We start from the raw sequence: 16367 nt of genomic DNA on the forward strand, positions 1-16367 counted from the left end.
TTCACACCCCCTTCCCAGTGGTGCTGCCACGTTCTCGAACCCTTAATTCTACCTCTTCCGTTATTGTCACTTCAGCATTTTCTTTTTGCACTCGCTCAGTTCCCACCACTTGTACCTTGAAACATTCGGTTGCTTTTGTGAATGCATCGTATTGACTGCTGCATTTATTATTACCATGTTTACTCTGTGCACACGCGAGCATTGCACCCTGCACTGAAGCACCCTGCACTGAAGCACCCTGCTGCATCTGACAATAAACTAACGTGAATCTGAATCAGACTTGAAGCCAATTATCAGAACCAGGGGGAAAGCGCGCCAGTCGCTGTTTGAATACAAACGCAGCGCGGCTTCCGGCTCGCCGCTCATTGGCTGGCGGTGCGGTCATTCCGCATATTATAATGAGGCGTGACGTCAGGGCCGCAGGGGCGGGAGTTGGAGCGTGAGAAGGAGCGGCGGCAATGGCGGCCCCGCAGCGAGGAAGCGGCTCCGCCATGGAGCCCGTTGCCGGCGGCGTCCGCCGCAAAGCCTCTGCTCTGGTGGTGGTCGGGGAGGCCGGCAGGCCGGAGCTGCTGCCCGACGTGATTGCACAGGTCCAACGAGGTGCGGCTTCAGTGCGGCGGTGGGAACAGAACAGGCGGGTTCCCCGGGGGAGGAGGGAACGGTTCGGCGGCGGGGTGCAGGAGGTGGCCCCTTGCAGCTGAGGCACCGCAATCCGTGCAGCCCTCTCCCGGCCCAGTACCGGGGATGAATGCCCTCCGCCGGGCGCCGAGGCAGTGCATGGGCAGCTACAACTTTGCAATGACCAACAACCCGCTCCCCGGGCATTGCGACCTCCCTCAGGTCTCCGGGCACTTCTGTCCCTGACAGCCGCTCCGGGAGCATCGCAATTGTAGCAAATGGCCTCAGGAGGGGCATTTGGAGTCTGTCGGTGTCCTTTCCCTGAAAGGGACGGCTCGGGCCGGGTTGGTCACAGTTTGCGTCAGTGTGAGGAAGTCTTTGTTTTCTGCCTCCGACGTGTTAAATTTCGCCTTTTCGGATGCGAGGGAAATCTTCCTTTGTTTCCCAACCCCGTTCTGTTGCAACTCAAGGGTTGCAGCGTTGATTACCCTGTCCTGCTGGTTAGAAGTGGTGCCCGAGGCCCCCTCCTCTGTTCGGCCTCCCATTTCCACGCGTCTTTTCACTTGAAGCCGATTTGAGAAATGTACTGTCGGTGTGTACAGTTTACAAGGGTCAGGGTTACACTCTTTCCTCGCCACCTTCCCATCCACAGTGCAGGAATGATTGGAGGAAACTTTTTTTAATCAACGTATTCTTGGGGCATTTGTAACCCGAGCTGTCTCCCGCTTTTCTTGAGCAGTTTGAATCGCGTGGTGTATTCCCGCAGGAACGCCTCCTTGCGTCGGGTTTGTAGGATATTCCCTTTCCAGGGATACAAAACAAGCCTGGAATGTCGGGAGGAGAAATCGCGATCGCAGTCCGAATAATGCGAGATGTGTAGTAGTTCTCTGTAGAACCCAGGATTAGTGACGCCAGATTGTAGCCGGTGTATTTTCAGTGTGTCATTGTCACCCTTCGGATGGAGAGTGGTGTAATGCACAGTGCTAGTTTCACTTCACTTCGTGGATACAGTGTCAGTTTCATGTTCTGGATGGATTTGGGAATAAAATGTGTTACTACTTTTAAGAGTAGAGCGAGGCAGGTACAATGTCTGTTTTATTATGGACAGTATCTGGAATCCTGTTACTATTGTAGTTGGTACTTGATGCGTTTTGCAACATTAAATGTCTTGTAACAATGCAAGTTGTTGTCGTCTGCCCTCCCCTTCCCATGTATGTTCGTATTGTATCTTAACATCAGATAGTGTTTTTTTTAATTGCCACTTGCTTGGTATCTACAGTATATTGGGTAGTTTTGGTGTGCCCCCATATAACACAGGTAGTCTCTGCTTGCTCGTACTGTACAGATTAGAACACTTCAGGCACGCATGAAGCTTTGCAGTGAGTAATCTGATTACCTGCGTGGGTTAATAAACAGTAATTACAACTCTTGCGAGACAGTAATGGTGTGGTTGGGAGCAATAATTACGCAAAGGTAATTTGCAGACTAAGTGGGCTCTGTGTGAGGAAGTATATGGACATCCTCTGGCTGAGCGAAAGGCAATTGAACATTCTCTGATACTGCAGCATAATGTGAGTGATTCAAGGGTCTATGTACAAATCACTAAACGCTAGTACATGGGTAGGAAAAAGCTTATGGAACACTGGCCTTAACTTGGACTGGGGGGTACAAATAATTTTGCGGGGGGGGGGGGCGCGGCGGGTAGGTAGTTACAGTTCAGTACAAACCTTGGTCAGACCTGCTCTGGAGGAAAAGTTTGGCTCTGAGCACTGCATCTGCACCTTGGACTGGACACAGTGCAGACTGACCAGTCTGGTACTGTGGTTAAAATTGGGGACAGGTTGTTCTCATTGGATCTTGCCTAGGCTGTCTACATCTTGAAGGTAACTACCTCTACATTTCAGGTCCTCCGTTTAAAAATCAATATCCCACGAGCCTTTGGTTACCTTTTGATGTAACTGCCTACTAACTGTTAGACTAGTGCACTGGGGGACACAGATCCCTCTTGCTGTGCACTGTCTCATTGCCTGTCTTTCTTCTCTAGGAATCCTCTCCTGGGACATTGATGCTGCTGCCTACAACCTGGATGCACAGTTGAAGCTCTTTGTGTCCAGACACTCGGCTACATTTCCAGGTGAAGCAAAGGGTAAGGCTGCAGATTAATTTTATTTGTTACAAGTCATGAGACTTGTGCAAATCTTATCCAGTTCTGCCCGTGGGTCTTTGAGGCAGAACTCGTGAGGTTGTCTGTGAATTTCAAGCACTGAAAACCATAGGTATATTTTTTTCTGAAAGGGAATGTTGCAATCCTCTGGACTGACTGTGGTTCAGTAGGCACTTTGACTATTGCAGTGTGAAATTCGAAGCTTGTCTGCTTTTGTTGCAGGGTTGTAAAGGTTTGGAGCACTGGTTAGGAATGGGCCAGTGTTTTCATGTTGTTGAGGAATCTCTGAAGTCAAAGCATGTTTCTGGGCCACCAGACATATCCTTGTAATGTTCCAGAAGAAAAAGCAGTACTCAAATGCAGGCATTGTCCTGCTGCAAAGAAGCATGGCAGCTAGCACTGGGAACGTTGTGATCAAAGAATGATTTGGTGGAAACATGCTGTTTTGAGTGCATTGTAGTATATGCATTTTTGTAATGTAGAAAGTGCAGCAGCTGATTTTTGCACAGAAAGATCCCACAAAGAGCAATAACTAAACTTTGGTGATAATTGGGCCAGGTGGCCTCTGTAGAGAGAATAAATGCTGCCAGTCAGTAACCTTTCATCAGAACTGGAGCAATTAGATGTTTGAGTAGTACTTGAGCACTCAGACTCGTAAACTGCAAGTCTATGGACCAAGAGCTAGGAAATGAGATTAACCTAGACTCCATTTTGTAGCCAACGCAGCTACAGTGGGTTGAATGATATCATCCCTGTGACATGGACGGGAGGAGAAGAAAGTGCGAAGAGATCCAAAGCCTGTGACAGGAGTGATTAAATGACAACAGATGATTTGGGGATAAATATTGGCCGGGGGGGGGGGGGGGGGGGGGCGGATGTAGCTGCTCTTCAAAATGGTGCCGTAGTATTTTTTTTACACAAGCGGGTGGGGACTTGAGTCAATGTTGCATTGAAAACCCCGACAATGCAGCCGCCCCATGGTCTGGGGTATTCGTTGACCGGTTTGATGTGTATAGTTTTCTGCTTCTGTTTATTTTGTTGGTTCCCTCGTTTTCCCTTGGGAATGTTTTGTGCATCCATGGACAGTGGATGTGAGGAATACCATGTGATGTCTGTGGTGATTATTTATCCTTGTGTGCTTGTGGCTCAACTGGTTGCACTTTTGCTTTGAGCTAGGAGAAGGTGGGTTCGAGTCCCACTCCTGATAAATCCAGGCGGCCACCACCTCAGTGAGGTCCTGAGGACTGCACTGCCTGAGGTGTTATACTTCAGATAAGATATTAAACAAAGGCTCTGCCTGTTCAAGTCCACTGGCAATTTCTGAAGGTCTGGAGTTTTCAATGTTGTACCAACTTCACTAAAACTCATGATCTGGTTATTGCTGTTGATGGAAGTTTGTTCACAAATTGACTGCTTTTCCTACATTACAACACAACTTCTAATACTTTATTGGCTGTAAAGTTCTTTGGGACATAAGAGTCATTAAAGGCCATAGACACAAAGTTTCATAGATGCTTCAATTTTCTATTGATGGACTGCAGGAGGGGATCGGTGATGCCAGACTTCTGACTGTTGGAGGCAGTTGTTCAGACTGTGGCTCAGGAAGGAATGTTGGGAATCTTGCCTGCATGAATTATTGTCTTAATGTCTTTTGTGGCTGCTTCTCCACCCTGTTAGTATGGTTAACAGAAGCACTGAGCAGTGTGTAGTTTGAAATGTCCTTGGGTGATCAAGCTTCTATGTCAAGTCTGCACTTACACCAGAAAAAGCCTTGCAAACAGTAAAGGTTGTGCCAAATATAGCAATCTAACATTGGAGTTGACTATTCAGTCCCACGCTTGGGCCTCCTTTTGGAGGACAACTTTATTCAGCTATCAACCTACCTTAAAGTGAAATAAATATTGGCATTTTTCCAATAATCTATTCATTTTGGCAAGAGTCATTAACTGTACAAGTGTCATTGTACTGCAGGCAAAAAGCACAGCTGCTGCATTGAACATTTTCACTGCTTTGACCTGACATTCTGTGGGCTGGCCCTGCACTGATTCACTTCTCTAGGGCAAGGGTCATTGAAATCTCTGGTGGGTGAGCTGTGGGTTGCAGGAGGGTCATCTGTTCCGTTGACTGCAAATTCTAAGGTCAGGACACCATTGCTGCTTGTGCAAGGTGAGAGTAAGAGGAAGATGAGGACAAACTGCCTTTGATAGTGAACCTGATACAGGAGCTCAAGATAGGCATGGCATCATTGTGATTGTGTTACTGGACAATCAATCCAGGGACCAGCGCTATTGATTTGGGTCGAGTCCCACCACGTCAATGGGAGAATTTAATTTGAATTAAAATAAAATAGTCTCAGTAATAGTAGTCATGAAACTGTTGCAATGTCATTAGAAACCCAGCTGGCTTGCTGGTGATTTGGGAAAAGAAACCTGCTGGCCTTGCCCAGCCTAGCCAGCGAGTGACACCATGGCTCTTTTGTCCTGCAAAGGATGAGCAAGCCATTCCTTGCAAGGGGTGCTCAGGAGCAAGTAATTAACGCTGTCCTTGCAAGTAACACCCACTAGACTTAGACTGCAGCCGACCCTTTCTAATGACTGGAGGGTCAGTAGTGGAGGATCTGGATTTGAGGTAATAAGGAAAAGAACCAAGATGCGAGGGAGAAAACTCACGGGCTGGTTCTACCTGGTGACAATGAAGATATCATCTCAACCTCAAGTCAAACCACCTTCAGTTTTTTCATTGATATATCCATCAGAATGTCAGAATTGAATATGTTCAAGTTTGTTTTCCATTGTTAGCTTTATTTGTATCTCCTCAGATAAAGTTGTCCTTGCCCATACACACCAAAGTTTGGACAGCATTTAGGTGAGCATTGTTAAATGTCAAGTAACATTCATGCTTCACAAATGCCTTTTATTAACTGTCTCCAACAAGATTGTCCCACCACTGACCCACCATCAGCTTCCTGCAGATCACCAACCAAAAACTCGACTATAGCAGCCAATTAAAATCTGTGGCTGCATGGCCAGGTCATGGGCTGGGTGTCCTGTGGTAGGTTGCATCACTCATGATAACCCAACATCTTCCCAGCATTTACAAGGTAAAGGGCGGGGATGTGATGGAATATCTCCACTTGCTTGGATGAGTCCAGCTTTGACAACACTTGAAGCTCAACGCCATTCTGGACTGAGCAATGCACTTAACAGGCACCCTATCCACCAGCTTCCCATTCCCATTCGTTTCATCCCAGGACAATGCTGCAAGAGCACCTTCACCAGAGCGACTGCAGCCATTCAAGGTTCCCCACCACCAGGTGGGGAAGAGTAATAGATGCTGTGATTTCCCTTAATGTCCTCATCATTGCAGTTTATTAACAACTTGTAAGAGGTGTTGGGTGGTAAAACCAGTGACTACAATTATTTGTGCCAAGGTGCTGTTGCTCTGTGGAAGAAGACTGGAGTTCTCCTCCCCTTGCAGCCCTGCCTGCAACCCCTAAAATTTCCTGGGCAATATTTACTCCTCATCAACGTTGCTATAATATTGGACCTTGTCATTGCTCTTGAGGGATCTAACTGCAGGTTTCAACAGTCACTACACTTCAGAAAAGCAGCATTGATTGGAGTGCTTTAGTGTATTCTGGGTCACAAAAGGTGCCAGAAAATAAAAATGCAATTTCTTTGCTTTAAAACATTCTCATCTCTCCACATTGATGCCTTGCAAATTTTGCTTTGAAGTCTGGCCAAGGCAGAGGATAATATATCAAGGGCTGGTTATGTATCTGAAGTGAATAGACCTTGTGTGTGTGTGTGTGCCTGTCCCAAGTGATAAAATTTCACGTGGTGCTGCCTTCCAGAACTTCTCTACAAATCATTTATAGCAGAGGCCCTGGGGGTGGAGGGGGAGAGAACATTGAATCTAATCTGTTAATTTAGGCTGAGAGTCACACAGAATGTACTGTTCACCAAGTGCATGTGGGTTTAAGCAAACCTTTCAGTGCAGTCAGTGAAAGAATGAGCCAAAAGGTTTCAATGTGCAGGCAAAATACTGCAGAGCCGAGAAATCCAATGGGGAATGCTGGACGTACTCAGCAGGAAAGTTTGTGGTAAAGTTTTTGTTCTGGAACCCAGCCTGTAAACCCTCTCACTGTGGCCTTATCAGCACCAAACCCATTCATGTCAGGGTTTACTTTCATGGGTGTATCCTATCTACGTAGGCTAATTTTCAGGTTGGATTCTGTTACTGGGATGAGCTGGGGGAAAGTAAAGGATCTGTCATTTTGCTGTTTTATTTTAATGTGGAAAGGCATTGACTCTGACATTTTGCTCACTGCATTGTCAGTTCCAGCTGCAGTCTAACGTCTTAACTGTCATAAGAAATAAGAGCAGGTGTCTGGCATTCCAGGCTCCGGGTCTGCTCCACCATTTGATGAGATCACAGCCAAATTCCCACCACTCCATCTTCCTGTCCAGTCCCATGGATTCCCTGATTTGTTCCCTTCCATTCTCCAGTGTGACTTTGTACAGATCTGCTTGAGAGGTTAAATTGCATTGAGAGGTAACTCCTTTAGTTTTGACTCCTGTATCCATAACATTGATTACCAATGTGCTGTCTAATAGCTTCCTGCTTTGTCTACAGTCTGACTGTGAGTCTGTGCTCTGCACTTTCTTTCCCCGGTCGATGACCAGGGTGATTGTACCCAGCTATCTTGGGAGAGCCAGTGGTTCTTTCTAATTTGCTGTTTAACTTCTTCTGTGCCTTGTCACATCTGGACTTAACTATTCCAATGACTCCCATTCTACCCTCTGTAAAGAAGGTCATTTAAAACCCTGGCTGTATCCTCGCTCGCCTCTAGTCCCATTTACTGACCTACATTGACCTTGACTTTAGAATTAACAGACTGTCTGAGGAGCACTCGCCCCATAGTCAAGGATGCTAGCTTCAAGTCCCTCTTAAGCCCAAGATCATGCTACTCTGCATTACCAGTAGACTGCTCCCTTTGAGCTAAGACATTGAAGTGGAGAATCCATCTGCTCTGAAGCAGAAGTAACTGATCTTACTGCACAATCACTCAGTGAATAGAACTGCTGCCTCGTAGCTCAGCGATTTTTGGGTTCCATTCTAACTTCCGGTGCTGTCTGTGTGGAGTTTTCATGCCCTCCCTGTGATGTATGGTTTTTCTCTGGGTGCTTCAGTTTCCTCCCACATCCCAAAGGAGTGTGGATGAGGCACTAAGTTGCCTCTAGTGTGTAGGTGAATCCAGCGGATGGGAGGCAGTTGATTTGGGATGTGGAGAGTAAAATGAAACTAGTGTAGGATTCTTAGTGGATGTTTGATCAGTGAGCACTCGGCAGCTGAGTCCCATTGCCACCATTTGGAAAGAAAGCAGATGTCGATCTTGGCATTCTGGCCAATATTAATCCCTCATTTAACATCCTTAAAATGGATGATATGGTTATTTAAAAATCTCATCCACATTTTTCAGCCCTTCTCCCCACCCATCAAATCTGTTATCCTGTGCTCCAATTCTGGTCTCTTGCTTTTTTCTCTTCAGAAAAGCACTACTAGCAGTACAAAGGTCTAGAATTCCCCTGCCTCTACTCTCCCATGTTCCTTTTTCAAATGCTTCCAAAAATCAAAATCTTTGAACAGACTTGGTCACGTTAAGTGTGTTGTCTGTCCGTGGTTAACTGTTGAAACTCTGCTGCGAAGTACCTTAAAGCACTTAACTATCTTAAAGGTCCTGCATAAACCCAGATGTTTTTGTTTACTTAAATCCCTTTCCTGCCCCCTTGAATTCGTACTTTGATTCTATTTTTTCTCCCCTGGTCCGGTCCATTTCAATTTGCATTCAAGGCACTTTGAAAGCCCACTGCCACTTCAGATGAAACATTAACTGTTCCTCTCTCCACAGATGCTGCCTGGAGTGCTGAGTGTTTCCAGCATTTTCTGTTTTTATTTCAGATTTCCAGCATCAGCTATCTATTTATTTTTTTGAACCCTCTTGCCAGTGAACCTTGGCTGTGACCTTATTGTGGAGAAGAATCTTTGCCAGCTGTCTCCAAGCTGTAGCTTGGGAGTACCCACTGTTTTTGTGCTGTGTTGGCTGTTCCTATTCTGGAGGTAAGGTGGAGGAACCCATGGCTGTCTGGCCAAACCACGAGCTTGCTTCTGGGCAGCTAGGCATTGAGATCTTCAGTGGGATTCCTTTTGCATCTTCTGTGCAAACTTGAAATCACGGGGGGGGGGGGGGGCAGTGGGTGGGTGTCCTCATCAGTTGAACAGCTGGCAGACATACACAAACAGCTGGCTGACATGTGTGAACAGTGGCCAGTTCCCATGGATCAGCATCTCAGCAGTATTGCTGTTTGGGCCTTTGGGAAGAGATGAGGAATGTTGTATGAATTGAGTATGTTCAGTCTCATCAATGCACTGATGGTGCTTCCCACCATGTAAGCTGGTAACCAGCACAGTATAGTTTTCTAGGGACTTTAATGATGCCTTCAGTTTGACAATGGATCAAAGGCCTCTCATTCATCCTTGCCTGTATCCCTTTGGCCTTCTCCTTTGAAACCCTAGTGGACCTCTACGAATGTTTGGCCCCTGTGGTATCTATGGCAACCAGATGCAAGGTCATAGATGGAAGCCTCTCCAGGAAGGAAGTTGTTAGCAGTGAGCTTCCATTCTTCTGAGATCAGGTTAGTTCCACTATCCTTTAGTTGGAATCGGTTCTGGAATTTATAAACTTGCTGAGGAACCTCCAGCTTGGTTGAATGTGTGTGGGGTTGGGTGGTGGATACAGAGGCAACTAGTGTTCCGAATGCTTAAACCTGCTGCACTACTTGAATCTCCCAGGTGGTGGGAGGGTTAACTATGGTGACACCCCAGTGGCACTCTGTTACTGAGCCCCTCTCTCTCTACTTTGGCCTGTGAAGCTTTGGCTTTTGTCCCTCCCTCTAAGTAGCCACTCTTTCCTGCACATTCCTTCACAAGTTACCAGCAGTTTGAGAAAGGTGTCCCTTGTTTGTTAGGAATCAGCTTACTATTACAATTTGTCTTTCTTCTTAGATTAGTACACTGTGATTCTTGACCATTAGGTCCTGAATTTCTGTTGATCCAACACTGATAATCATACCTTCAACTGCCTGGTTCCCAAGCTGTCATTCCCTCAACTTTTCCATCTCTCAACCTCTCCCTTTTAAGATGCTGTTTAAAACCACAATAACCAAGCTTTGTGGCACCTCCCCAACATCAAATGGCCTGGTGTCAAATTGTTGTCTTTGTGCCTGTGAAGTGTACTGGATGCTTTTACAAATAGAGGTAATGATAATGCATATTGTTTCATGTGCACTTCCATGTTTAGAATCTTTCCACTCATTAATGCTAGATGTTCAGCTGTTACCTTCTAACCTTGACTCTGCAATCCATCGTCAAGGCATTTTCTAACTTCTGTGACGTACAGAAGTGCTCAGTTTTGAGTTGAACGCTGGTGGGTTTAAATCTTAAATATCTGTCACTAACCCAATGCTGCCAGTGCAGAGGGAGTGCCACACAATGCTGTGCATAGGGAGTGCTGCTGATGTTCCATTTTTAGTCTGAGGTATTAAACCAAGCTCACATCTGCTTCTGGGTGGTTGTAAAAGATGCGCTGGCACTATTTTGAAGTGCTGGGGAGTTCTCGGGGTGTTGGCCGATAGTTGCCCCTCATTCAACATCACAAATTGTCTTGCGATTATCACAATGTATTTCTGTGGGATTAGCTGTATGTATTCTGACTGACATTTGCTCATTCCAATCCTTGGAATATATTCCTGTGAATTGCTCTGGAAAATCATTGAACCTAAAGGATCTATTGAAATGCAAATCCTTTGATTCTGCTGCAGGAAGCTGCTCAATAATAGTGATAGACTATAAAGCACCTGTCCTTCCGTACAATAGACACAAAATGCTGGAGAAACTCAGAGGGTCAGGCAGCATTATGGAGGGAAATAAACAATCAATGTTTCGGGTTGAGACCCTTCATCAGGACTGGAAAGGAAGAGGGCAGAAGCTGGAATAAGGTCGGGGAGGAGCACAGGCTGGCAGGTGATGGGGAGTCCAGGTGAGAGGGGGAAGGTGGGGGAGGGGGGTGTGAGTGATGTAAGAAGCTGAGAGATAATAGGTAGAAGAGGCAAAGGGCTGAATGAGGAGGAATCTGGTAGGAGAGGGCGGTAGACCATGGAATAAAGGGAAGGTGTGGAATAGATGGATAGGTCATGAGGGCAGGGTGGGGAAGGGGTAAGGGGGCCACAGGAATGAGGGAAGAATGGTTGGGGGGGGGGGAAGGAAGAAGGGAGGGTTTACCAGAAGTTGATGCTGTCAGATTGGAGACTATCAAGGCAGAATATGAGGTGTTGCTCCTCCAACCTGCGTCTGGCCTCAACAGGGCAGTAGAGGCGGCTGTGGATAGACATGTCGGTATGGAAGTGGGATGTGGAATTGAAGTGGCTGGCCACCGGGAGACCCTTGCTTTTGCAGTGGACGGAGCAAAGGTGCTCAATGAAGAGGTCACCCAATCTGTGTCGGGTCTTCCTTCTGTACAGATGGGCATCCCTATTGGGATGGGAGGTGCCTAGGCCATTGTAGAATAAAGCCACCCCCTCCCTTGCCCCCACTCCATAGGAATGCACCAATAAACTGGGATTGAAGTGCAGGGATGGGATTCCTGTTGGTCTGTGATCTTTTCATTTTCCTGGGGCTCATTACAACCTGCTGCTCTCTGGCCTGTAAATAAAGATAAGATTCTTGCTTACAGGGTGTGATCTAAACCTTCAGTCATCAGTTCCCAGTAAATCCATATGGGATTTTGGGAGAAGAGTTTCCCCAGAGTTGGGACAATGTGGAACTTGCTCCCACAGGATGTAGTTGAGGGGAATGGCAGAGATAAATTTAGAAGCTGGATAAACCTGAGACAGAACAGAATGGAAGCAGGCAATGGGAGGAGAGTGTTGTGTGCTGCAGAAACTCTGGTGTGGATCAGATGGGCTGAATAGATTGGATTTTTTTTCCTACTGAGGATGGTGAATATCTGGAACAAGCTGCCAGAGGAGGGAGTGGAGGTAGAAACAAATACAGTGTTTACAATATGTTTGGACAGGTACTTTGGTAGGAAAGGCGTAGATGGATATGGGATCAGCACAGATAGATGTCCTGGTCAGCATGGATGAGATGGGCCTTTAGGACCTGTTTCTGTGCTGTATCTCTATTGATTCTCATGAGGTCAGTACAGCACATTGTTCAATTCTTATTCTTGCTTTCAGTTCTGCACTCAGTGTACTGTTGGTCACAAGTCTGCCCTACAATGTGAGTGAGGGAAGAGGTGCACTGGTTTTTTCAATCTGGTCTCTTTAAGGACATAATGAGAGAGAAATTTGCATCCAGGTTTCAGGAGCATTCTGGCCCATCAAACTCTCCCAGATGCATTGTCTCTGGTTTTGTTTTGACACATTGAAATGTGGAATTGGATTAGGGATGATGCAAGCCCATTGGATACAGCTGAAGATGCACCTTTGACTGTAAAGAATTGTTTTGAACTGGGATTCACACTTCTCTCAACTCTGACTTCTTCCAGGCATATGGCCAAATAGGTCTTAAATATTAAGTTCTTCAAGCTCCTCCTTCCTCCCAGATGATTGACATGGGAAAACACATGACATTTTTCACTGGTGTCATTTATTTGGGCTGGGTATGGAGCTGACAAGGTCAGGGAGTGATGAGGAATTGATGTCAGTTGGTGGAGGGAGAAGGAGACGTCCTTGTTGTTGACTGTAATCTATTCCTTGCGCAGAAAGGTTCTGCGTTCAGCTTGTATGTGTGCCAGCAGATGCCGGAACCTTCCAGCTACGTATGGGGGTTGGGGGTATAAGAGGCCTTTTGGCTGCTAACAATCAAACTCTTGTCTAGAAACCAAAGTGGGTGGATGTTTGAATTACAATGATTAATTTGATTGTGTTTGAATGCCTGAGATAATGCTCAAGTCTGCTCTGCCCAATGACCAGCATTACACAGCAACAGGCATGTCCCCACCAATACTCTATACATTGGTTGCACAATGACAGACCTGTACTTAGTGGTGCTTTACAGTTGGACCTACTAATAGTGGTGGGATTGTTTAGCAGGTCAGGCAGCATCTGTGGAGAGAAACATACTGTTTCATGTCAAATTACCTTTCATTGGTGTTAATCAGGTAAATGACCTGAAAAGTTACTTTTTGCTTCCAGTGATGCTACCTGATCCTTGTTTTATTTTAGGTTTCCCTCACCTGGAATATTTCCAAGTTCCCCAATAACTTATCTAAAAGCGGCAGTCTTGAATATCTTCCTAAATTGAGTGGTTTTGTATTGGGAAGGTAACATAATTCAGGGACTGAATGCAAAACCACACTGGCAATGAGTCCACTCTAAATCTGTGTGGTGCTTGATCTAGTATGTCAACTCTGCCGATAGAAATGGTTCCCTGTGGGGCAGTTCAAAACAATGGGACATAAAATGAGTCAGGCCATTCAGGGGTCAGGAAGCACTTCACACTGGCACGCTCTCTCCCCAGAAGCACTGTATGCTGGATTAAAAAGACTAGTTGTGTGGAGGAAGTGTTCTGTGGAACCAAGTGTGGGTAAAGTATGATTAGATGGTGATGACTCTCAATCTCACCAAATGGTACAAGAAGTCGGAAGGACTGAGGTCTATTTCATTTCCTTTGTTTAACAACTTGTAGATCAAACAGGCAATTGATGCATTGAACTTTTAACCTTGCTATCTGTGATAATCCACAAGTCTCAACTGGTTAAAAGATCATTGTTAATAAAATCTAACCTTGGTCCCCTCCTACTGCCTGAATGCTATTAAAAACAAATCAATTGAGGGCGTTCTTTTGATGGGGAGGGTGCAAGGCTATTAGTGAGGAAGCAGAAAGATTCTATTCAATAAAAGCAGTTGGAGCCCTTCTTGAAGCTCATTTAATTGAACCTGTCTCCTGTAGTCTAATGCTTTTTGTGAAAGATTCTCCCATAGGCTTTGTTGCTCTGGATCTAGCTGGGCCTGATCGCATGATGTTTGATGTGGGTCTGGTACAAATGAACCTTTCATCGTGCTTAATGTTCCGCTGTGTAAAGTGGGGGCTGGTACTGGGTTTGCCTTGAACTGGCACCTTGGAGGTTAACGTTTGCCTCACCTGGTATAGTTTGGTCAAGTATCGACCATTCTGGGAAAGGAACAGTTGGATCTGAAGGTACTCCTTTATTTAGTTTTCCTTTTCTTTTGTATCTTAGGTCAGAAAATTCTCCATCACTGCGATGAGGTGCTGGAAGCTCTGGTGCTGATAAACCCCACCAACGAGGCGCTGTGCACTGAGGTGAACTACTCAACTCCTCTGATCTCAAATCCTCTCCCTTGCATCCTCCCAAGATGTCCACTCTCCTGGTGTTATTGGTCCTCCACACTTTAGCTGAATGAACATTTATCATGAGAGTTTAAAACTGGCTGTAGCAAGCATGAAGTTTTAAGACCTGTTCTATCAACAGTGTCTGTTTTCTGATGGGAGTGACTGGAGGCAAAGCAGGTACATTGATTTTAATTCAATTCCCAGGCAAGTGATATCTGGCAGTGTTGGAGGCCTGTGTACAAGAACAGGAGTTAACTATTCAGTCTCTTGAACCAGTTCTGCCTTCCAATTAAGATCATGGCTGAATCAAACTTGGCCACAACTCCACCTTACCAATCTCTCCCCATATCCTTTGCCTCCCATGCAGTTTGTATGATCTCTGCCTTGAATATATTCAATGAGTCTGACTCCATACACTGGAGTAGAAAATTCTGAAAAGGAATTCCTCCTCGTCTCGTGTGAAATGGGGTGGGTGGGGGAACCCCTTGTTCTGAACCTCAGCCCCAACCTCCTCTATATCAATCTACCTCAATTTTGTTTCATTAAGATTGCTGTCATTCTTCTGAACTCCACTGAGTGCTCACCTTCTCTTTGCACATCAACCCCTTCATCCCAGAAATCTTGTGAACCTTTCTTTGCAGTGCCTGCAAATATGGGGACCAAACTGTCTGGTACTCAGGATGCATTCTTGCCATAAGGCTGAAACAAAGCTTTTTCTTTTTTTTCCTTACTCTTTGCAATAAAGGCCAACTTCCTAATTACTTGCTGTGTACCTGTATGCCAGCCCCTTGCATTTCATTCTCTAAAGCTTACAGATCCTATTACGTGACCAAGCTCAGTTGGATTTGAGTACGAAGACGGGTGTAAATGTGCTTCAAGGAGATTATAAAGAAAAAAGCTGGGTGAGTGGGTAAGTATATGGCAGATGGAACAGTGGAAAATGTGAGATCATCGACCTTGATACACATTAGAAATAGTAAGAGATTGGGTAGTGTTGATGTTCAAAGGAACCCATGTGTACTTGTACCCTAGTCACTGAAGGACAGCAAGCAATTAGGGCAACTGGTATGTTGAGCTGCTTTAAGAGGATTTGAAGAATGGAGTAAGGAAGTTTTATTTCAATTATACAGGCCTTGGTGAGACTGCACACTGGAATACTGTGTACGGTTTTGATCTCCTTGCCCAAGAAAGGATGCACTTGCGATAGATGGAGTGCAGTGAATGCACTCAACTGGGTTTGGGGATGGGTTTGCAGTATGAATGAGTAAACTGTTTATTGAGTGTATTGTTATCTGCGCAAGTACATGTCCGCACAGATGTAATGAAAAATATACTTGCAGGAGCATCACAGGCACATAGCATCATATAAGCAGCATTCATAAGTAAAACATAATTTACAGACAACCTTTACAAGAAAACACAATTAGAACAGTCTATTTTAGGTCCAAGTTATCAAAGTGATTATAGTGTTGCTAAACTGTAGTGATGAGTGTTTTGCTGGTCGGTTCAAAACCAAATGGTTGAAGGGAAGTAGCCGTTGTTGAACCTGGTGGTGTGGAATTTCAGGCTTCTGTACCTCCTGTTCGATGGTAGCTGCGAGAAGATGGCAAGGTGGAGATCTTTGGATGTTGCCGCCTCAAGGCAGTGCCTCCTGTAGGTACTGCCAATGGTAGGGAGGGATTTGCCTGTGATGTGTTTGGCAGAGTCCACCACTCCATGCAGCTTCTTGCATTCCTGTGCATTTGAATTAAATTGGGGTGGTATTTACAGTTTAGAAGAATGTTGATTGCATTGAAACTTAATTCTACTGGAATGTGACAAGGTGAATGCAAGGACAATGCTTCCCTTTGCTAAAGAGTCTAGGACAAGGGGCAGAGTTTCAGAAAAAGGATTAGGCTATTTAGGACTCGAAATTTTGTCAGAGTAGAAAACTCCAAGGATATTCTACTCAAGGGTTGTGGAGACTCCTTCATCGTGTTCATTCAAAACAGATTGCTTGATTTTGGAGATTCTGGGAATTGAGGAGTATAGTGATTGGCAGATAGAAGATCAGCCATAATCTTGTTGAATAGCAGAACAGCTTGAAGGACTGGACAGCCCACTGCTCCCATTTCTTTTGCTTTCATGTTCTTGTATCCCTTTGTCCTGCAACAGTTTATAGTATCACTCC

General features: G+C 45.5%; 1 protein-coding gene across 4 annotated transcripts in view; it reads left to right on the forward strand.

Moving 5' to 3' along the window:
* Window positions 1–421: 421 nt before the first annotated feature.
* The window catches only part of map1sa (microtubule-associated protein 1Sa), a 29819-nt gene continuing 13873 nt past the window's right edge, over window positions 422–16367 (forward strand). For 2 of the 4 annotated variants that reach the window (XM_052037693.1, XM_052037695.1), the window contains exons 1-3: window positions 422–600; window positions 2663–2764; window positions 14085–14167. In XM_052037693.1, the coding sequence (XP_051893653.1) occupies window positions 459–600; window positions 2663–2764; window positions 14085–14167 (327 nt within the window). In that variant the 5' untranslated portion in view covers window positions 422–458. The remainder of the gene's footprint in view (window positions 601–2662; window positions 2765–14084; window positions 14168–16367) is intronic. The other 2 variants (XM_052037696.1, XM_052037694.1) reach the window with 2 other exon arrangements.

Source organism: Pristis pectinata, chromosome 24, assembly GCF_009764475.1.
Source record: "Pristis pectinata isolate sPriPec2 chromosome 24, sPriPec2.1.pri, whole genome shotgun sequence".
NCBI lineage: Eukaryota > Metazoa > Chordata > Chondrichthyes > Rhinopristiformes > Pristidae > Pristis > Pristis pectinata.